The 22317-nt window shown below is 44.9% G+C and overlaps 2 protein-coding genes across 3 annotated transcripts; both read right to left on the reverse strand.

Annotated features, from left to right (window-relative positions):
* Positions 1-809: 809 nt before the first annotated feature.
* rbl1 (retinoblastoma-like 1 (p107)) lies at positions 810-12910 on the reverse strand. Of its 2 annotated transcripts, none has more exons than XM_080461957.1 (22): positions 12630-12910; positions 11027-11160; positions 9190-9393; positions 8902-8966; positions 8471-8599; positions 8235-8398; positions 7703-7767; positions 7433-7598; positions 7014-7180; positions 6596-6708; positions 6400-6503; positions 6170-6307; positions 5422-5586; positions 5127-5277; positions 4525-4740; positions 4020-4231; positions 3683-3859; positions 3439-3510; positions 3273-3354; positions 3032-3180; positions 2776-2940; positions 810-2076 (listed from the first exon to the last, which is right to left on the reverse strand). In XM_080461957.1, the coding sequence occupies exons 1-22, from the start codon at positions 12789-12791 to the stop codon at positions 1882-1884; spliced, it is 3195 nt and encodes a 1064-aa protein (XP_080318083.1). In that variant the 5' UTR covers positions 12792-12910; the 3' UTR covers positions 810-1881. The 2 variants fall into 2 exon arrangements, with proteins under 2 accessions (XP_080318083.1, XP_080318082.1); XM_080461956.1 differs by having other exon boundaries at positions 3267-3354.
* A 1039-nt stretch (positions 12911-13949) lies between these two features.
* On the reverse strand, positions 13950-22151 carry LOC308108765 (keratin, type II cytoskeletal 8). The gene is made up of 10 exons (XM_080461971.1): positions 21769-22151; positions 17594-17802; positions 17463-17523; positions 17018-17113; positions 16299-16463; positions 16096-16221; positions 15882-16025; positions 15716-15792; positions 14649-14695; positions 13950-14514 (listed from the first exon to the last, which is right to left on the reverse strand). Exons 1-10 carry the CDS (start codon positions 22087-22089, stop codon positions 14414-14416), a joined length of 1347 nt encoding a protein of 448 aa, XP_080318097.1. The 5' UTR covers positions 22090-22151; the 3' UTR covers positions 13950-14413.
* Between the last annotated feature and the right edge of the window lie 166 nt (positions 22152-22317).

The raw sequence follows: 22317 nt of genomic DNA on the forward strand, positions 1-22317 counted from the left end.
AAATGTGTTGGCAAAGCGGTGGTTTTCAGGAGTGCTCACTTTGCAGAGTTCAGGTGAAATCCTTCAGAATTGCCAGCAGATTCTTCCGTCTTCACAGATGAGAGTTTTTAGTTCATCACAGGTGAAGATTTTCACGAGAATAAAAAAACACTGGGTGTCACGGGAGTGTTCGCAGACGTTGGTTCAGGCGTGGTCGGTGTGTGGTCGGACAGTATGACGGCTGGCAGTCGGACCAGACGTCTGACTGCTGGATAAGAGATTCATCTCGAGGCTCCGGGACTGAAGAACCAGCAGTGAGTGAAGAAAGAGGAAGCAGCTCCTGGACATCCAACCTCGGTGACGGAAGCGCCGGCTGTCGGTGGGGGAAGTCGTCCATGTGAGGAGGCGGCAGCCTGTGAAATGGTGAATGATCTCATGTCACGGCGGCGGCCCGGATGTCGTCTGTGCCGCCGGCAGCAGATTATCGGCGCTCACCTTGAGAGGATGTGAGGTCAGGAGGGGGGGGGGGGGGGGGGGGGGGGGGTCGGAGGAACCATCCGGAGGCCGGTTCTGGAGGCCTCGGTTACTAAATTTAGACGGGACCATTGTGTTCGCTTCAACGGGATCAGAAACGGTCGTGTTCACGAGGAGACGCAGGTTTCTTTTGCTCTTCGATTTCTGTCATCCTCACTGCACTTTTGAGGATTTGCGGTTAGAAAGTTCACACCAATGTGAAACAGAAAAAAAAAGAGATTAACTAACCCTTGAGGAAAAAGCACAAACCTAAGAAGCCGACGCGAGTTTAGAGAGAATCAAACATGAAGACAAGATGAAAGTCGGGTGTTTAATGACTCCGAGTGTTTCTGTTAATGTACAAAACTTGACTGGAAGAAATACAAAAAAAAACACGCGAGTTAGAAAAGCTGCGTTTCCTTAATTATTGCGTCGGTTTGTTTTCTTCTCTGGATGATGGTGAGAAAGAAAAGCTACTTTTTCTTTTTTCCTTTTAACATTTGTTTGCACTCTTTTCTCAAATCTTTAAGGAAAAAAACAAAAACAAAACACAGATGAATGTTTAAAGTGGAGATTTGTTTTTTCCCCCCTATAATGAAAACAGGTTAGATTTAAAAATGATGTGTAGATACTACACACGTGGAGCCAGCAGAGCGCCCTTCTTGTTAGCGGTGAGCCTCTATTTTCTCTTTATACATTAAAAAAAAAAAGAGAAGGAAAAAGTTCTTATAACAGTAAAACACATAAAAGTAGACACAGAAGTAAAAATAATCTCCAAACGCGGGAGATTCAAGTTCAAGGAAACTATACACAAGTTTAGCTATTACACATTTTTCATATAAATCTGCGGTGAGATTTTGTCGTTTGTTTTCGCAGCAGCACGTCGAGAGGTCGAGCAGTGAAAACTATTTGTTGTGTAAATGTGACAAACACAAAGTCAAATCTAAAAGGCTCTAACACAGTTTGTTCTGTGTAATTGTGTGCTTTTTTTGCCCTCACTCTCGACTGCAGGCTCAATTTTTCTCCTGTACGGTCAAGTGTTAAATCAATAAAACACTAATAAATAACTTATTTGCGAGATGAATTCTTCGTACTTGACGAGTGTGTACCAAAATTTTAACTTGCATGTTAGTGAATGTGTCTTTGTGGATTTGGGCGTATGCAGATCTGTAAATTTAGGCAGCAACTGAGGTGTGCATGTGGAACATCTCATCTTCTTATGAGATTTTATTGTGGAATCACATTTATGAAAGTGGTCAAACGAAGGCGGTCTGAGGTTCTAATGTAAACTGTCCCGGGGATTAAAATGCGCGCGCGGTGGCGCCTCTATCAGAAGAACAAGTGACCGATCACCTTCCTCTCTGTGGTTTAGTGTTCTGTGTGCGGCCGTCAGTGACTCTGTCGCTCGGACACGACGTCCTGCAGCCGCTTCAGCAGCACGTCGGGACTGCTGCCGTTCTCCGGACACGCCCGCTTACTGGGGGAGTCGCAGGCTGATGACATCATCACGTCGCCCTCCATGGTGAAGGCCCTCTTCCGGCTCACGCAGCCCTGCCGGATCATCCGGTTGATGTCCGACAGCTCCTGCAGAGAAGCAGACACGAGGTTAAAGCTGCATGAAATATACACGGCGACGAATAAGTCGAGGTTCACCGATACCACTGTACGAGATGTACGAGAACTAACCTTTAGCTACTTTCCGATACGAGTACTTATTAAATGCCATTAAGTCTAATTCATAGTCCAGAAGCAAACAGTATGCGACAGCGATGCGTTGCAGTCAAACACCTCCACACGGCTTCTGCGTCGACGCTCCGCAAAACTCCAGTGTTTTTGATATTTTAGCAGAATATTATTTAAAGTCGGTCTTACTGTGGTCATTCTCCACGTAGTATTGGAAAATACCGGATCCTGGTCCAGTTTACCGCTTCTCAAATGACTATATTGTCTTCTTTCTCCCAGCGCTGTCTAATACAGTCGGTTGACTTCTTATTGGTGGACATAAAACTTTTGTGTAATTTGCCAATGATGCCTTTTTGGTCTGTCAGAATTTTAAGCATCCTTAAAAGTTTTTGTGACTATTATCATTTATCATTAAGTCCATGAATCTGAATTTTATTCATAAAAACAATACAGATCTGTAAATATTGCTAAAACTTTATTTTTTCTTTTCTTTAAACACGTTTTGGTCTGCGCCGGCCCGTGGATGCCCTCTACAGCGGCCACTCGATGCTACGGAAGTAAAACTCAACTCGTATAGTGTGTGTGTGTGTGTGTGCTTGCCTTGGACGGGCTGCTGTTGATCCTGTAGGTGTAGGAGTTTGGCGTGAGGCAGCCTGCCGAGTTCTTGTGAGGGGAGACGTACAGCGAGTGTCTCTGAGAGACTCTGCGAGGAGAGAGCGGCTGAGCCCGGACCGACGGGAACGGAGACAGAGGAGGAGCGTCGGCCTGCGGAGAGTGACACACCATGAAGTCAGCCGTGAGAACACAACAACAACAACAACAACACAACAGACGAGCCGCTGCGAGGCTGTCGTACCCGGTTATCGTGGGTGGCGTATCGCAGGGCGAAGCTCTTCATCTTCAGGATGTAGATGCTGTTGTAGAACTGGATGAGGTCGCCACGCTCCTCCTCCCCCGACTGGTCGGCGTTTGCGTCTCCCGAGAGCTGATTGGTTTTCTCTGCAGCTGAAACAAACACACGCGCTAACTGTTTAAAAACTCACGTAAAAAAATGTGTAATCTATTGTGTGTGTGTGTGTGTGTGTTCTTACATTCACCTCCAGAAACGGAATCCACCTCCATGTTTTCATCAGCCACCGGCTCTCTGGGAGTGTGACGCAGCAACACGCTGCGATACACCTGCACACACACACACACATCCATCAGTGACACACAAAGTTGAAACTCTTGTGATGAAAGTGTGTGTGTGAGTGTGTTCCTCACGTGGCTGCTGGCCTGAGGCTGGCTGCGGTAACACTTCATGATGTCCTGGAAGGTGTGAGGCTCTTTGGTGATCTGTGCAGAGGAAATCAGAGTCACAGTCGGTGTTTTCACACTCCTCCGTTCACACTTTGCTTTCAGTGAAATAGCAGTTTTTGCTTTTGTCGCTTCAGAAAAGTTTTGTGTTTACACAGCTACGTTTTGATGTTTGCACTGAAACGGCAGAAAGGTTCATGTCCGTCGTTACTTTGGAGATGATGTAAATGCTGCAGAGCAGCAGCTGGTCCAGGTGTCTGTCCTTCATCAGATCGGTGCTGTGGACCATCGAGTGCTCGAAACACGTCCAGATTTTCCCCCGCAGCTCCGACGAGATGTCCAGCTTCACACACAGGTCCCGGAGGCGCACGCTGGCCAGGTGGTACACCTGTGGACGCACACAGTGACCAGCAGAGGGTCAGAACGCTGCGCATGATCACAAACTTCACTTCACTTCATTCGGCTTTTAATGGTTAAATAATGTGTTATCGTCACAGATCATTTCTAATCAATTCTCATCCTGATCAGAAAGTTTTTCCAGCCCGTACCTTTCTGAAGAACAGGGCGAGCGACCCGGTTCGCCGCGGGCGCCCGTTTCCCGTCTGGGTATCGGAGGTGGCGGCGGGAGCGATGAGGGGAGCAGAGGGCGGGGCGATGGGCCGGTGAGGTGAGGTGGTCAGCAGGAACTGAGCGGTGACGGTGCCGGAGGCGTCGCAGGGCTGCACCGGGATCAGCGTGATGGTGCGGTCGTTGTTCGTACCTACGAACAAACCGACCAATCAGGAAGGAGCAGAAGCTTCCAGAGACTCACTGCAGTGGTCTGAATACAAGATAAAGCAACCTAACCAAACTAATTCTGTTTTGAGGAAGACCGGAAACTGATTTCTTTAAATAAAATAGTAAAAAACTCTCTTGTGCCGCAGCATCGGCAAGTAGCTAAAATATTAGAACTTGTACTTGTCGCTTAAAAAAAGTGTTGATGGTTCGTCTGCAGTGCATTCCTTTGATCCGTCCTCAGTGACGGCGTCATTTTGTGTCCTGATGTGCTCCCACCTTGTATTGGGATGCTGAGCATGGTGGTCTGCCCCGTCTGTCCTGCGATCTTCAGGGTGCTGCTCGTGGTGAAGGTCAGCCTCTTGGCAGGAGACGGCATCGTGGTCAGTCGCGGCACCGCGGCCGGAGGGTCGTCTCCAAAGAGGCGGCGTTTAGCGCTGCCGGCTGCAGGAGAGCTGTAGCGGTCGTGGACCGACAGCGGAGAGGGAGGAACATCTGGAGGAGGAGGGATGAAGCAGGACGGGAGGTTAATCCGACTCATTGTTCCAAACAAAACAATCAGCAAAAATGATCCGTGGTCAAAACGTCCGGAATTTTATGAAGAAAAGATGCAATGTGAAGAACATGAAGTTCAAGTTATATATTTCTATTGTCTTTAAAACATGTTCTTCTCTGAACTCAGATCTAATCCCCCCCCAAAAATCTTATACAATCTCACAATAAATAAAAAACACATTTTAACTAATGAGTAAATATGAACTCTAGAGATATTTTGTTCTAAATTCAAATGAGGAAAGTCAACCTCATTCAAAGGACAGATATAAGAAAACTCTCTTTGAGTTAAAGGAAAATGAAAATCATAAAAAGAAGACCAACCCCACCTTTCCGTGCACTGCCCAGACCTGTTCTGAACTCCCTGATACGAGGGTGGATGATCGGGGAGAGAGCCACCATGGGGAGGTGGGACTGAATTGCACTGTTAGGACCAGAACCAGAAGCAGAACCAGAGTCGAGACTGGAAGAGAAGTTGACCTGCAGAGAGGGAAAAGAGGTGAGCTCTGACAAGATGCAGAGAAAAAGCCCTTTACAGATTTACGCCTTCTTTACACGGCAACGTTTTCAAGCGAAAACACAAAACTTGTGTTAAGTTCGTGCGTCGTTTTGTGCGTCGCTGACCTCCTCCACTGTGGGCACTTTGTTCCCGGCGGCCTGCAGGGCGCTCCACAAGGCTGAGCCCGCGGCCCACGCTCGGCTCTCCAGAACCTGCTCCTCGATGGAGTTCAGATGCTTCACCATGTCTCTGGACAGGCCTTCTTCTGAGCGGATGAACACCTCAATCACCTGCAGCCACAACAGCAGAGAGCGTCAACATCGACATGCTGACGGCACCACAGGGAGTCTGGGTTGTAGGCTTCAGCTTTCCTCCTCACAAAAAGAGACTGGGGAGGATGAAACCTTCTTTTGTTAACGTGCAACTTCGTGATATTTATCAATTGGCTGGGGTAAAAACTAACTTTATCAGTTAATGAACAAAGAAAGCAACTAGTTACTTGGCAAAGTTCCCCATGATGTCCAGTGTTAATTATGGCCACATATCTGTATTATTGTAGTGTTAGCATTAGCTGGGCTGTTAGCACCGTGTGGGTCTGATCGATTGATTGATTTGTTAAGTAAAGGAGGAAGATGCTCCATAATCTAGATGTTAGCTGAAATTACATCAGTTAGTGGGAGAAGGAATATCTGTAATCTGCATGTTAATGTTTCTAAAATTCAATAAAACAGCAGAGATAAATTACCAACATGCAGACATTATCCCCATTGGCTGCAGCAGTGAAATATCTCCTAAAATATATCCTGACTCTAATACTCTAATAGAAAAATGGATTAATGTACACGTGTGTGTGTTTCTGTGTGAGTGTGTTACCTTGAAGAAGTAGAACGGGGCCAGTTTGAAGATGTTGATGATCCAGGGAAACATCCTCTGAGAGCTGTAGGCGAACAGCACCACCTCCAGGCAGCACGCCATGAGGGAGCAGTGGAAGATGTCCTGCTCCAACAACACCTACCAACACCAGAAACATGTCTGAATTCAGCCGACACACAAACACACAGCCTGTCTGACTGACGGCGGGGGTTTTGGCGGTTGGTTCTTACGCTCATGTCTCTGCCCTGCAGCCGTTTGGTCTCCTGGGCCATGACGTTCTCCAGGATCTTGTAGTAGAGGATCTCCGCCAGCTTCAAACGATTCTCCGCAAAGTCTGCAACACGAAGACGCAGACTTAACATCTGTGAATGGTTCACATTCAGTCCAATGGTATATGAAGAGATCCTAACATTCACTGTGTCGTACCTATATGAGACCCGGGTGTGTCCTCGGAGTCGTTGGTATAATGTTCTTTGAAGGTTTGTCCCAGAGTTTTTACTCGGCCCAGTATGGACTCTGTGGGATCTCTGGTGCAGGACCTGGAAACACCAACATGGAAAGATTCCTTCATTTTAGAAGAACAACTGAGAATCTGATCATTTTATCTGAATCCAAACTTCTTGTTATTAGTAGTTCAAAACTGTCTATATGTGTGCGTGTCTCCGTTAGTCCTCTGATGTCCTGTATTCCTTGTATGTTTTGTCCAGAGTGAGCCGTCGTAGGATAAATAGTGGATGGACGAGTTAACTGGGTGTAGGTACGGATCAATGGATGGACAGGTGGATCACCGACACATGGATGGAGGTCGTTAATAATTAAAGGAGGCAGAAATAAAAGTGCTGACTTGAAGATCTGCAGCAGGGCTTCGCTGGGCGCCGCCCTCAGACCGGCCACCATGCTCTGCAGCCTGCTGACGCTCTGCGTCGCCGAGGAGACGGGCGTGACGAGCAGGTCCTTCTCCTTCAGGTAGACCCGGCCCGTCAGGGGGGTGGAGGGGGCGAGAGAACCAGACTGCAAACAACAACAACAACAACAGAGCGTTAGTTCAGGCCTCATTGACATGACAACCGTTTAAGTGAAAACACAAAACTTTTGTTGGGTTTTGGGGTCAGATCACACGACAACACTGCTCAGAGCCACTGAAAACACAATTTTTAACATTCTGAAACTACTGCATGTAGTTTGTCTGCACAGATGTAGATGTGCAATGGAATGAAAATCAGATACATGCGACTGTTGTCAAAGTCTGCAGTGAGTGTTTACCTTCTCCACGTGCTGCTGCAGCTGGTTGCTCTGGCTGGCAAACGGATCCTGAACGATCTTCCTCGGAGTTCCGATTTCTTCGTCTGCGTCGGCTCCCAGAAACACTCGCTCATCAAAGTCTCCCACCGTCAACACGTACTCCTCATACTCCCGGTTTATAGCTTTACTGCAGGACAGACACACACAGTCACAAACTAAACACTCCAATGGCAGCAGTAGGAACAAAGTTGGCCCCAGGGGCAGAAAGGGGGATGAGCTGATGTTTCTTACTTGTTGTCAATAAAGTTTTGAGGGTCCAACATTTCTGTCAGGTGATCCTCGTTGCCTTTCAGGATCTGATTGTTAAAAGGAGATATCGGGATGACATTACAGGAATAGAAAGAGGAAAAGCAGAATATTTGCTTCACAATGAAGAACTACATGCTGGAATGATCATCAACTGAGAGAGAAAAAAATGAGGATTAAAGACCGGGGATTGTATTGAAATGCAGCTTTTCTTTAATCTGATTAGAAAATGTTAAACATCTGTGCTGCAGAAAAACCCATTTCACAGTGAGAACACCAGGACAGCACCACCTGCTGTTTATGAAAGCTGAAATCTATTTACTTCCTATGCCAACACTCTGATTCATTAATATTGGTCCACGTCTGGAGTATCTCCATTAGGCTAAAAACAGAAATAAAATTACTCCATGTAAGGGCATAAAACAGAAATCTACAAAGGAAAATGAACTGAATAAACCAGCTGCTTTTTCACCTGTAATGATATTATGCAGGTGCGTGTCAGAAAACCTGATTGTACCTGTTTATCGAACAGCTTCTGTATGTAGGGTTTGAAGTAGTGCTGTTTGATGCCTTTGGCCTCCACCACCAGCCCGTCGTGCAGCTCGCACAACCTCTCCAACACACACGGAGGAGACTCGTTGGAGGAAACGTGGCCGTCTGCACGGTACTGTGCGGGCAGACCTGCGCACAAACACAGCGTCAGCCCCTGGCCGCAGACCACGGCGAGGAGTTTAGGGTTGAGGTGAAGCTCACCTCTGAATGACGGATTGATCAGGTCCTTCCTGTTGGCACACAGCAGAGCGTTCCCGAACACCAGGTCCAGACAGCAGAGCAGCAGGTGGTACGAGTTCACCAGGTCGTCACCGATCATACGGAAGTTACCTTCACACACACACACACACACACACACACACACACACACACACACACACACACACACACACACACACACACACACACACACACACACACACACACACACACACACACACACACACACACACACACACACACACACACACACACACACACACACACACACACACACACACACACACACACACACACACACACACACACACACACACACACACACACACACACACACACACACACACACACACGTTGACGCCAAAGCTCACAGATAATAGTGTGGAACCACAGCTATGAGGCATGAATGGTACCTTTGGTGTAGACAAACAGAGTCCAACAGAACTTGAACACTTCACTGATGTGACAGGGAAGCCGCCTGCAGGGACAGAGAAAAGAGAGAGAGACACACACACAGTATTAGACAGGACAGGATGACTTTTGCCATGTATACGACGTTTCAAGTGAAAAGGTTTCCAGGGAAATGGCGTGTGTGTGTGTGTGTGTGTGTGTGTGTGTGTGTGTGTGTGTGTGTGTGTGTGTGTGTGTGTGTGTGTGTGTGTGTGTGTGTGTGTGTGTGTGTGTGTGTGTGTGTGTCGTGCCTGTGCTTTCTGCTGCGCGGCTGCCTTGGCGGCTCGCCGCCCTGGGGGTTCTGAAACATGTCCATGAAGATGGGCTCGAACTTGCGGAAGATGACGGTGGAGACCTCAAAGTTCCTCTCTAGACGTTCCAGCCGCAGCCGGAAGTCCTGCGACAGGTTGGACATGTCCGACCACTTCCTCATTTTAGAGAAGAACTGGATCAGACTGGGACAGAGACACACGAGTCACAAACTATTCACGTTATTTATTCCAGAGAAGATGGAAGATCTATGGTGCATTCATGAGTGATCAGACAGTGGAAAACGGACAACTTCTGCTTGTTTTTCTAAGGTAAGTTCAATATCTGTTCAGTATTTCTGCTTATTTCTGAGCAGAGGAAAAGTAGGCACGCTCCATCGTGTCAGTGGAGTCAGGAGAAGAATCTCATTTACATCAGGGATGCACCGAGACCAATACCAGTATTGCGCCCAATAGTTCTACTTGTGAAGGTTCACCAATACAAGCTGGTGAGTATTACATGACATCATCAGTCAGCAACACCGGCTGCTGGTACGCAAGAGAGCACGAGTAATGTCAGTGGTTTGAAGATTCTTTAATATTATTAACAAACGTAAGACAAACTGTAAACGATGTTCAGCCAAAATATCAAGAGGAGGAGAAACACAATGCGACAACACCAGCGACAGGGTTAGACGAATGTTGCTCAGTAGTTTAACTGCTCAGGACGTGACGCCGAGCCGTGCTACATGCTGAAGAGATTCAGGGATCACAGACCAGCGACGCTACATGCTAAACATGATTGAAATATGACTGATACAGTGAGATGGAGTGTGCGGTGGCACAAAGCCTCTGTCTGCGGACTGTGTACACAGTGCAGGGCATAGATAGACGCTACAGACCGTCCTATTCATACTGTGGACGCAGTCGTATCCTGGAACCTTCCGGGCTGTTGGAGATGTGCGCAGCGTCAACACAGAGGCTGTGCAGACTGAGGTGATTCGCAGTAATGCATGGCCTTCATGTGTCGTTTGCATATGAAGTATGAATCAGGATATTTGGCATTTATTAAGTACTGGTATTGGTACTCAGTATTGGCAAGTAGCTCAAGTGTAGCGTTTTCTCCTTTAAAAATGGTACTGGTGCATCTGTATAAATAGTGTTGGAGTGTAAACACACTGTTTAGTATAACCGCAGTAAAGCTGGTAGAATAATGAGGCTCGTTCTTCCTGAATTAAAAGTTATTTTTATGGTCTAAAACAGGACCGAGGACAGAAGATGGGAATGTAGATTACAGAAATCAGCCATGAGAATGTAATAATTATTATTGCAGTATTATGAACAAAACTATCAGATGCTGAATCATGCAGTTTATGACCCAGATATTTAAAGGATTTAACCCAGAATCCTGTGCGCTTTAGGACCGGAGGTGCTGTTTTTCTACACTTGCCACGGGATTAAAATACATTTCTGATTTCTATCAAGCATACAGATAAACCAGCATTAACAGCAGTGAAAGCAAATGAGTCTGTTTACGTTAAACAATTTTCTTTATTTCTTGGATGGGTAACAACAGGTGAGGTTGATAATTCAACATTTATCCCCTGAGTGAAACGTGTATTGACTTAAAAGTTTGTCATATATTTTTACCTCAAACAGCTAGAAACAATTCTTTGTTACACGGAAGACTGTTTATTAAAATGGTTTAGTTACATGTAATTTTGTGAAGGTTACAATGAGCCACTGTAGACAAGCTAAACCACTGAGAATATCCACTTTCGTTCTGAAGCTTGTGTGTTGTGGGATCTCTCGAGCTGCTGTAGAGCCGACGGCGACTGACCTGAGTTTGGAGGAGCGAAGGATCCTGGTGAGGGAGACACAGTTCCCCTCCATCAGCCCTTTGCCCACAGTGGGAGTCGATCCCTTCCTGCAGGCGGCGTACAGCGAACAGGCCAACCAGTGGACCACCTCTCCCTGACAAAACAAAAACTAGAGTTAGTCACCAATTCCAACACAAAAGTAAAACAGAAAAACTGTAAAATAAACAATCAGCTTTAAAGATAAATATAGTCACGATGGCTTGAATGTCATCGCAGAGACCCACAGTAGATATAGATTATTTTCCCAACAAGTTTTTTTGCCGCTCAGGTTCATTCGATCATTCTGTCAAAGCTTGTAACAGATTATCATACATACTATTTATCAACGGACCGGACTGGCTTTGTCTATCGTACTGATACAAGAATACTGTACGTTATTGTCACATTGCCGCTATTGTAGTGTGCATGCAAAGACACTCTGTAGTCATATGCAATCGTCAGGCCAACCCCAAGGACATTGGTGCACTGTAATACAGTATATTTACTTCATTCAATCTGAATCGGTGCACATTTTGTAAAATGACCCTGTTAAATAACTGAAGAGCAGCGACACTTCAATATTGTTTTTGTGGTATTTGTGAAAGAGGGAAGTAGAATAAATGTAAAAAAGCTTTAAGGTCCGTTTCAGATGATTCCAAAGGAGATACGGGCTTTGGGTATGTGCAGACCAGAACGTAGACCCCGATTTGTATTGTGAATAGCGAGAATGTACTGTCGACAGCGGAGTTTTCCCAACAAGAGTTTTGCAAATGAAATGAAAGCAGTGACTTTGCTTTGTCCAGTTTATCGGGGAAAACAGGCAGCAATGGTGAGTGCTGAATGGAGCTCCGGTCCTAAAGCCGATAGCAGCAGGGTAAATAACACCCAGCTTGTGAAGGAGAGTACATGAGGCTGACGTGAAGATTACATGAACATATTCTAAGACTGGGAGAACTGTCATTTTACCCAGAAGTTGTTTGGCAGATTGTCTGAAGGAGGATTTGTTGCGGTAAACAAAAGCAATACAGGATTTGACCTTTGCCATACAAACATTCATGTGGGTTTCAAATGTGTCATTACTGTCAAACTATATACTGAGACATTTAATCTCCAAGTGATCCAAGGAGGAAATCTTGAGGGGGATTCTCTACATGTGGCATACTTTTGTTGAGAACCATGCATTCAGCTTTATATTTCTGTTGAAAAGTAAACAGAGACTAGAAAAAGCTGGTTGGATGCTGGCCTGTAAAGAGACAGTGCAGAAATCATGGTGGGATAAAATTTGTCAATAATGGATGGTTACTACGTAAACGGTGTTGATATACGTTTGTAATTAAAATATTACTACTGTAAAAGATAAATGCTGAGATATATGGCCCTAAGACAAACAATAATAATAATCAGATGTGTGGCATATTGACGACCGGAAACGTGAGTGGGGTCATGGTACCGGGACTGAAATTAAAAACACACATTAGCTGAAGCCCTTTAACCGGCGTTTACGTCTCTATAGAGTCTTCTAGGTGGTTAAACTAAACCCAGAAAGAAGGGTTAAGTAGTAAAAGAGTTGGTTTGTGGACTCGCCTCCAGAGTGTACGTGTTCCAGATAGCGGTGAAGTTATCCATAGCTTCAGTGGCTGTCTGCTCGTCCATGTTCAGCTCCTGACACAGCGCCTCCAAACTCCTCCGCACCGAGCTCTCCTCCATCCTCCCCGACTCCGAATCCGAGGACTCCTCGCCCCGCATCCGTGCTGTATCGCCGTGCGGCGTTTAAAATCCCCCACGGAGTTTAAAAAGCTAAACACGACGCCCCTGCGCGGACGTCCGCACGACACCAACTACCAGTTTTTGCCTACAACTCCCACAATGCACCAGCTTGGCGCGAAAACAACTCGGCCTCCGCCAATCGGAGGCGAGAGGAAAGTGGGACACGTGAACAGTTTTGCCCAACCCCCTTTAGCATGGGCTCGTGCTCGTCTCAGCCGGCGGTAACCAGGCAACCTGTTTAAAGGTTTAGTAGTTTTACACACATTTATACGGCGCCTCGGAGCGGCAATAGAGAACAAAATAATAATAACGTGCTCTGAAACAATTGTATTTATTTATTTGTTTATTTATTTATTCATACGGCAACAATCTACCCCCCCCCCCCACACACACACACACACACAAAATCTGCAGGATCTTATCTTTTCTTGAATAAATCGCTTTATATCGACAAATACTGTATATGCAATGTATTGTGTTACATAAATTAACCACTGGATGGCGCTAGTTAGCTACACTGGCCACTTTTCTTTATGAATACACTATTAAGATATAATACTGTACATTAGAACCAACAGCCAATGTTGCTCAAATTATACAAATACGTAACAACAACAACAAAACTTCATTCAAAACCCCCTTCTGGTGTGAAAAATCACAGGGCCTGGCCTAATAATGAACAATACAATACCTGCCAATAACGCAATAGTTCTTCTACCCACCATAGTGACACCATAGTGACTTACTGCTACTGCAGTGGACACTGCTTCAGTCTCATTGTGGTCTATCGACATTCCATGTCCATGGACAATTACAGCTTATTCTGAGGCAACATTGTATTTCACATTGAACATTAAGGGATAAATTGTATTATATATTGCGCATTCAGGGGTATATTCTATTGGATATTACACATTTCGGGGTATAGTGTATCATATATTGCACATCCACATATAGACATGTCATTTTTATTTCATTAAATAACTTATATTATCATATTTTCTTTCAAGACTTGATTTTCATAGAAACTATTAATTATGTATATGACTTGGTTTGTTGGCTCATCAAACTCATCTGGATATCAAGTTTTAATCAGACTCATTCAAAGAAATTAAAGAGGGAAACATTTTTGTTTTTGTTCTTGTTCAGTTTATTGAAGAAAGCAATAAAGAAGTAAAGCAGAAGCTCAAATCCATCCCAAAAAACTCCTCTATAGATGAAGAATTTCACATCAAAAGCATGAAAGTGTCTGAATACAAACAATTGATCTGATTCCTAAAGACAGAACCTAAACTTGCCATTGTCGTGCAAGTGGGCAGTTGGTTCTCTAGATCCTACACAATTCTTATTCCTTTTTTTTCTTCTTTTTTAATTAATTTAATCACCCCGTCCTCCTGTGATCTTTGGTCCCCCCCCCCTGGACCCCAGGTTGAGAACCACTACCCTGATTTTAAAGACTCTATAACTCCTACATTCTTATAAATTCACCACAAATGACTCCAGTAGATATTCCAGTAACATTCCCCCTTCATGACCCATGTTTGTGTGATTTTCACCCCCGTTGCTCTACGGAAATAACGACAGGTTTGACCGTTTTCAGCTCAGTGGATGTTGTATCTGGTGCTGTCTCTGGTCTCCGTGGTCTTTATCAGCAGCTTCGGAGCCAGAGAGCTGCTGTGGAAGCCGTTGGTGCTTTTAGTGGCTGCAGACGGAGGCGGGGAGAGAGGGAGGGGGAGAGGGAGGGAGGGAGGGAGGGAAGTGAAGGTGGGAGTAAATAAGATCAGTTGAGGTTCCTGGAGGTCGTGCTCGGAGGAGGCTGCTGCTCAGGTTACTTACTGTAGTTGGAGACGGCCTGGATGTTGAGGATGGACTGTTGCCCGAGTCTGTAGAGGAGGAGACGTCAGCACTCACATTTCTTATTTAACTTAAATTACGGAAACTGTGAAACAATGCATTAGAGAGCAGATTCAAGTACCCTCAGTTCCACAGCTGTTTATACGAGGCTTATAACGTAATAATTAGAAGAGTAAATAAAATCAAAGTATAGATTTAAGCATATTATTGGCAAAAAGAGTGGGTTGGCGTGCTGTTACTTATTGGGGGGAAAAGTAGGGATACTCGTGTAAAAAATGGCCACTACTAATGCATTTTAATTACTGCATCAAAAAAAGAAATAAGTAAAAAAAACTTCACTCAAATAGCATCTTTCAGGCATAAAATACACTTCAAAGTGCTTCATGATTTAAAAAGGGACAAAATATATAAACATTTAACAACTAAAAAGACAAATGAACAGTCAAAATAGTAAAAAAAAGAATATATATATAAATATATATCTAGCGTCGGACAGGACTCATTTCACAAATCATACGTGCAGCATGAGAATCATCCTTTGAGAACTTTCATCCCTCTAAACTATAACACATCTTAACTCCAATCACATAGAAAACAAAACACAAAAACACTTGATTCTCTTCAACTCGACCTTTCCTGTTGACTTCATTTAAACCATTACACCACATAGTGGAGCTCGACTGCAAACTGCTGTGGACGAGCTCCACTATATGATGTAATCATTTTCCTTCATCACATCATGAACGACTGCTGAGAGAAAACTTGATGTATGTCACCATGTAATGGATTCTATTTACTTGTATTTTTATTTGTCATCGGTGCGAGGAGAGTGTTGGATGCCAGGAACAAACATACAACATCACCTGACCCTCTGTTGATCAAATGCTGTACCTGTAGGACTGTTGAATCTCAGAATAAACAATGGTGTTTGGTGTTTCTTGTGTGTTTCAGTCAGTGCAGTGATGCTAAACAGTTCGTCTGTTCTGTTTCTGGCGATGACGACAGTATGTGTGAGCGGAGGCCGCGGTGCAGTTCTGCCCTCCTCTCACCTGTCCTCCTCTCCTTCCAGCAGCTTCCTGTAGGTGGCGATCTCGATGTCCAGAGCCAGTTTCAGGTTCATCAGGTCCTGCAGGTGAAGACGGGGTTTTCAGTTTGAATGAACTTACCTTTGAACCCTGTGGCTCCCGTCTGTGTGAGCCCGTGCTCCGGCCTCACCTGGTACTCCCGCAGCTGTCGGGCCATGTCCTGTTTGGCCCTCTGCAGAGCGTCCTCCAGGTCCCTGGTCCGAGCTTTGGCCTCCTTCACGGCCAGCTCTCCACGCTCCTCGGCCTCAGCCAGCTGGTTCTCCAGGCTGCCGCGCTGTAGGAAAACATCTGTGTTGAGTTGGCCTGCGGTGGTGGACTGCGGTGGATCCGAGCCGCCAGCCTACCTGAGCCTTGACGGCTTCGATCTCGCTCTGCAGGCGGCCGATCAGCCGGTTCACCTCGGCCACCTCGCCCTTCACCATACGCAGCTCGTCTCCAAACTGACTGGCCTGCACGGCCATCTGATCGAACTGCAGAGAGAGAGAGCGAGAGAGATGAGCTCCACCGGCATGTTCTCTTGAAGGTTTCCAGGTTTCCAGGTCCCGACCTTGCTCTTGTACCAGGCCTCGGCCTCCTCTCGGCTGCGGGCCGCGATCTCCTCGTACTGAGCTTTGACCTCGGAGACGATCTGCTCCATGTTCAGACTGCGGCTGTTGTCCATCTGCACCACCACCGAGGTGTCCTTGATGCTGGCCTGCAGCTCACGCAGCTCCTGGCCAGAGAAGCACCGAAGAAATATACTAAAGATGTTTCAGATCAGTGATTTCAAACGTTTTTCTTGAGTCACTCAAATGTTTCACATTGGAAACTGAGGCGACGCCCCCTGGTGGCAGTGTTGCGTTGTGTCTGTTATTCTTAAGAAATTTGTTTAAAAAAAAAAAAAATCTATCTTGGTGGTTTTAGGAACCAGATGGGAGACCCTTACAGGCTGGTTTTGGTCCACAGGCCTTATGTTTGACTCCCCTGCTTTAAAATCAAGGAGGCTTTCAACATATAGTTTAACGTCACAGGGTGATGATGTCAGAACATTTCTTCGCTTCACAAGCCAAAATCTCAGATGTAAAAAGCCAACGTGATCTGACAAAAATGATGATAAATCCCTATAAATGTTTCACAACAATCATCCTGGATCTTTTACAACACAAAAGTTCTACATTAGAGATGTTTTTGCAGTTGTTGTGAAGTGTGCTCATCATTAAAGGTAAAGTGGATGGCATCGGCGCAAACTGAAAAGGAAAGAGAAGAAGAGTGGAGCCATTTGTGCACCTCCTCGTAGACGTTACGAAGGAAGTTGATTTCATCCGTCAGAGCTCCGACTTTATCCTCCAGGTCAGCTTTGACCATATACGCAGAGTCCACATCCTGACGGCACACAAAACAAGCAGACCGATTCAGATACGTAAACACAGAGACACTCAAATTCACGTCGTTGTTTTTTTAAGCGTCTTTATTAAGAAGTGTCATATTGTCATAATTATATAAGCTGGGAAGTCACACTTACAACTCTTATGACTGAAGATGTATGAGAGACATTCCAGAACATGTAAACTCCACACGGACATTTAACTGTATCAGTGATGAAGCCAAACAATCTAAATGGAGGAAGTGTCCCATGTGATGGTGAAGAGGAACCAGGAGGAAGCAGAGACAGGAGGAACAATGGATGGGTTCGTCTTACAGGCCACACCCGTGTGAGCCTGCACACACTGACCTTCTTCAGGATGACGAAGTCGTTCTCCAGGTTGTTCCTCTTGTTGATCTCGTCCTCGTACCTGTTTGCAGAGAGAGGACACAGTGAGCGCCGTCCTCACAGGACTGGGTGTTTTGCCGTCAGGGTCTCACTTGTGCTTGTAGTCCTCCACCAGGCCCTGCATGTTCCGCAGCTCTCCGTCCAGTTTGGTCTTGTCGTTGTTGACCAGGTCCATCTGACGCCTCAGACCCGCCATGTAGACCTCGAACATGGGCTCCACGTTGGACCGGCCGCCGCCCTGACCCTGCAGCAGCTCCAGTTTGGTCTCAAGCATCTTGTTCTGCTGCTCCAGGAAACATACCTGGGGGGGGGGGGCAACCGTTTCAGAAAAGTTTCACATTTACATGGCGACATTTTGAAAACGATGTTCTTACACGGAAATGGCAGAAACAATAAAAACAGAATGTTGTTTTGATGTAGGGCCACTAGTGGGTGCTGTTGTTTGTTTTTGTAATGAAACCACACACAAGCAGACAACAATATTTATTTATTTATTTATTTCCGAACATGTACAAAAAAAATTAAGAAACAAACAGAACAAAAAAAACATGAACATCACAACACACACTCCAATTTTAAAATATGTCCATTACATGTTTGAAAAGTGGGGTAAGGAAGACGTACAAATCACACACTTTCTTTTTTCTTAATTTATGTGAATGTTGTCAATGTGATATCCTACTCCTAAATAACCAAGACAGTGACAATTTATTATTTCATATATATATATCTATATATTCTGAATGTTGTCCAGCAGTAACTTATTCCTTGCTTTAAACAGTATTTGGAAAGTTTTGAACTCGATAAGGTCAGTGAACTTTATAGGTTTTGACGGTAAAAACAGTGGATTGGTGTGATAGAAAAAAGCCTACATTACATACATACATACGACAATACACTATAAACATTAACAATGGGAGAACACGGACATTTGTATTGACAGACGACCAAGTCGGATTGTTATTGTCAACTCTTCAACTTTCCAGAAAGTAACGTTTTCCCCCCGTTACCTGACAAAGGAGTTGAAATGTTTAAAAAAAAATAAAAAATTCACGTTGGGAGCTGTTTTTGAGAAGTTGCATTTTATTTTTCCTGACCGCCCAAAATACAACGAAGGTTTGGCGTTTTCACTTGTTGTCGTGTAAACGGGGGTTCAGTTTTGGCTCAAATGTGTTTCTCCCTCTCACAATGCTCACTGACGCCAGCAGAACTCTGCTCCCGAGTGATTAATTGATTAAAATAACCAGCATTCGGAGTCGAAATGAGGAGCTGTGGGTGTAGAATGACGGTCTTCTCTGGTAAACGACGTCGTGTCAACGCTTCGGCCTCGGTTCTGCCGGGCTCGGGTTTCCAGCCCACGGCCGGGTTTATCCACCTCCTATTATATCTCCCAACACAAAGCCTGCCTTCAGCTCGGAGCAGAATAATCTGGCTGTGAGACACGGCCACGCCGCGTCTGACCCGATTGATCAGGTTTCAGCTCGGTTCAATGGGACGGAAATGGGACGGCGGCCCAGAGCCACAGATTCAGGCTGTTTAACTCCCACATGCGATCCCCACATTTCTCCCAAGGCCTCTTTTAAATGGATGCATGCATGAAACCAGGGATCATTTGTGCAGGCTAACGTACACGCATGTCATTAAATGTCCCGGCGGGCTTCAAACTGGGTCGTTATGGTGCCGGAGGTCAAACTCGGTCCGCCTGTTGCATCAAACTAATGACTTGTGTGCAGGAGGGAAGCAGCTCTTTAATGTTTCATTGAATGTTGAGGCGGCTCAGATCCGGTGACACGGTACCTGTAACAGCGGGTTTGTCTATCGGTTTACTCAACTTTCCATTTTGGTAGTTTTCACTGTGGAGTCACAGAGGGAGGATTACAGAGTGAATTAGAAATACCGACAGGGATCATCACGCCGGTTGGTGTTTCACGGCTTCCTGCAGGTAAAAGATGGAGGAACAGGGGCTCCTTTGTGAGGAGGCCATTAGCAGGGAAGTCAAGCTTCTCTTTCACACAGACGGATGGACGAGCTCTGGAGTGTTTCTGTGAACTTTCACAACATTTCTCCTGATAACGGTTCTGGACGGCCGTACATTCCACGGCACAGAAAGCTTTTTGTGTCTCCACTTAGATATAAAACAAACGGTGTGTAACGGTAATAAACTTTAAAATGGGAGATATTGTGGTATGTAACAACACAGCATTTGCAAAAATTATAATTTTTGTAATACTATGCTATCAAACCAGTAAATATATATGTATATATATATATTATTTGGGTTGATCATCCAATCCATCTCCACTCAAAATCTGTTAGGCAGAGATGATTTTACAAATTTCTTAATAGGTGCAACACACATTGCTGCTCATCCCACAAATGCGACACCATTGAAAAAGGGAGTTTTAAGTTTTATTGCTAAGAAGAATCACAAGGAAATAATTTACCAACACATATTTTCTTCTGCAAAGTTTATAAATTACATAAGAATCTATTTACTGTGGATCAATGCAACTGCAAAAGCCACAGCAGAAGTTAACCCACAACGGAAGTGTGCATCGACTTGAAGAACAGGCTTTGTTTCCGGAGGACAATATTTTCTGACGGACACAATAATCAAACGATGAACGGCAAAGTAAATATAAACGTTATGAAAAATTCAACACAGTGATCAACATTGATGATTTGTGAAAACTCATCACGACATTAGTCACAATCATCCAGCAGCAGCGTTTTACTTGCGTTTCATTAAAATCTCCCATAGTCAAAACAGTCCGTCAGAAAATACTGTCCCCCGGAAACAAAGCCTGTTCTATTGATGTTGTGGTTGCCTTGTGGCTTTTAAAGTTGTGTTGACCCTTCTGGGCCACCGTAATCAACTGCATTTCGGCTTAATAAATTAACATTTTACATGAAATATTAATCAGTCACTCAAGTAATCAAAAATATTCTCTGATATTTACATTTATCATTTCTCTCACGTAGTAAAAATGTATTTTTGATGATTGATTTGAAAAAATAAAAAAAATCACAATCAATTTAATATCTAAACAGCTAAATCCCATTTTCTGACTTTTTCCAAGAAATATCTACTATTGTGTGTCTCTGTATAAACACAACTCAAAATGATTCAAGCAAACCTAAAATAAACAATTTCTCCATAAAGATGTAAAAAAAAAAAAAAAAGGATGATTCTGTACTCTGTCTCTCTCTGAAGTGAGACCAACACAAAGCCTCTTTTGTGGCAGTGTTAACCCACTCCGTGAGAAAGCAGAGATGTCCCCTAAGTAGAGTATCGATGTCGGCCATTATCAGAGAGTCGCTCACTCCTGCGGTGGGAAATGTGTCCAACCGCTGTTCTTCAAGAGCATCAACAAGCTTCTCACATTAACCCCCCCCCCTCAGCGCCTTCAGAAGAAAGTCACGCTATCTTTAAAGGTCATTTATGTGTTAAATACAGCGTTCAGGTTGACTTTAATGCTCTATCCAAGTCAACCTCCATCAAGATAAACCTGAACTCCACATCAAAGCGACCTTGAAAAATAAACATCAAACCAGAAGAGTCAATCAGTTTGACCCTGAACGCTGCGGGGAAGTGAACCTGAAGGAAATAATACATTGAAGCTCTATCAAAGTGAATTTAAATTAAATGTATTAAACTCAAAATGAACTGGAAGCTTACATTAATATGGACCTGAATGCTACATCACAACTTACAAACATTTTAGCAAAGAAATTCTGTTCAGTTTTACAGTCTTATTAAACTAACAGTAATTGATCATTTATTTCTATTTAGTTGGAAAAATAAAAATCAATGACCACCTGATGAGTTGGTTGTTTTTGCTGCCCTTCGACACCCAGAGGTGTTTGATTCATTAAAACAAACAGACTAAAGTAGATCAGTACAACAGTTTTAATACCAATTGGTGAGCATGACGGCGCTGGAGCTGCAGTTTAAAACTGTTCATATACAAATAATAAAAAAAATTAAATGTACATGAAAATGAATCCTGCATGATTCCATCAATCCTCTCACTTAGAGATTCACTTGATAAAATTATTAGAATACATTTTATATGTAGATATTCAGGCTGAACACAATAAGTCAATTATGGTTTTAAAGGCACAGATTTAATGTTAGAAGACTTTAATGTTAAATGTGTTGTATTGCGTGTCATTTTAATTTAAATATTGAATTCTCTGTTGAGAATTAAATCCAGGAACAGTGAACTCTTATCAGTTTATGTCTTCCCTGCTGTGAGGCCTTTACCTTGTCGATGAAGCTGGCGAAGCGGTTGTTCAGGCTCTTGATCTGCTCCTTCTCGTGGGCGCGGCTCATGGACAGGCTGGGGTCGATCTCCAGGTTGAGGGGGGCCAGCAGGCTCTTGTTGACCGACAGGGAGGCCAGCGGGGCCGCCAGGCCCGGGTGGTGGTGGTGGTGGTGGTGGTGGCCGTTGTTGTACAGGGAGCTGCTGCTCAGGGAGACGCCACTGAACCCCCCCGGGCCCCCGAAGCCGCTCAGCCTCCGGGAGCCGCCGCTGCTCCGGACCGAGCTGCTGGAGCTGATCCGCTTGGTCCGGCTCAGACTCATGATGCAGGCGGAGGAGGAATGGCGGGAAACAAGAGAGGCGGAGGAGGTGGAGGATGCGGGACCACAGCGAGGAGGCTCAGGTGTCTCCCACCTTTTAAACCCCGGCAGGGAGGAGTCACGAGGAGGAGACAGCCGGTGTCGCCTTTCCAACCGCTTCTGCTTTTTAGGACACGTCCAACCGTGTCTGTTCAGCTGCTCCGGCTTTTACTAGAACAGTTTTCACTCTGG

Source organism: Lipophrys pholis, assembly GCF_963383615.2.
Source record: "Lipophrys pholis genome assembly, chromosome: 4".
NCBI lineage: Eukaryota > Metazoa > Chordata > Actinopteri > Blenniiformes > Blenniidae > Lipophrys > Lipophrys pholis.

Bases quoted from the DNA above. Each gene is read 5' to 3' on its own strand.
- rbl1 (XM_080461956.1), bottom strand. From the start codon at position 12,791: ATGCGGGGCGAGGAGTCCTCGGATTCGGAGTCGGGGAGGATGGAGGAG. The intron at 4,232-4,524 runs GTGGGAGCACAT...GTTTGTTCGTAG, and splicing joins GCTCAGCATCCCAATACAAG to GTACGAACAACGACCGCACC. The intron at 3,511-3,682 runs GTAACGACGGAC...TCCTCTGCACAG, and splicing joins GCATTTACATCATCTCCAAA to ATCACCAAAGAGCCTCACAC.
- LOC308108765 (XM_080461971.1), bottom strand. From the start codon at position 22,089: ATGAGTCTGAGCCGGACCAAGCGGATCAGCTCCAGCAGCTCGGTCCGG. The intron at 16,464-17,017 runs GTGCACAAATGG...TTCTCTGGCCAG, and splicing joins TTCGTAACGTCTACGAGGAG to GAGCTGCGTGAGCTGCAGGC. The intron at 16,222-16,298 runs GTCGGGACCTGG...CTCTCTCTGCAG, and splicing joins AGGCCTGGTACAAGAGCAAG to TTCGATCAGATGGCCGTGCA.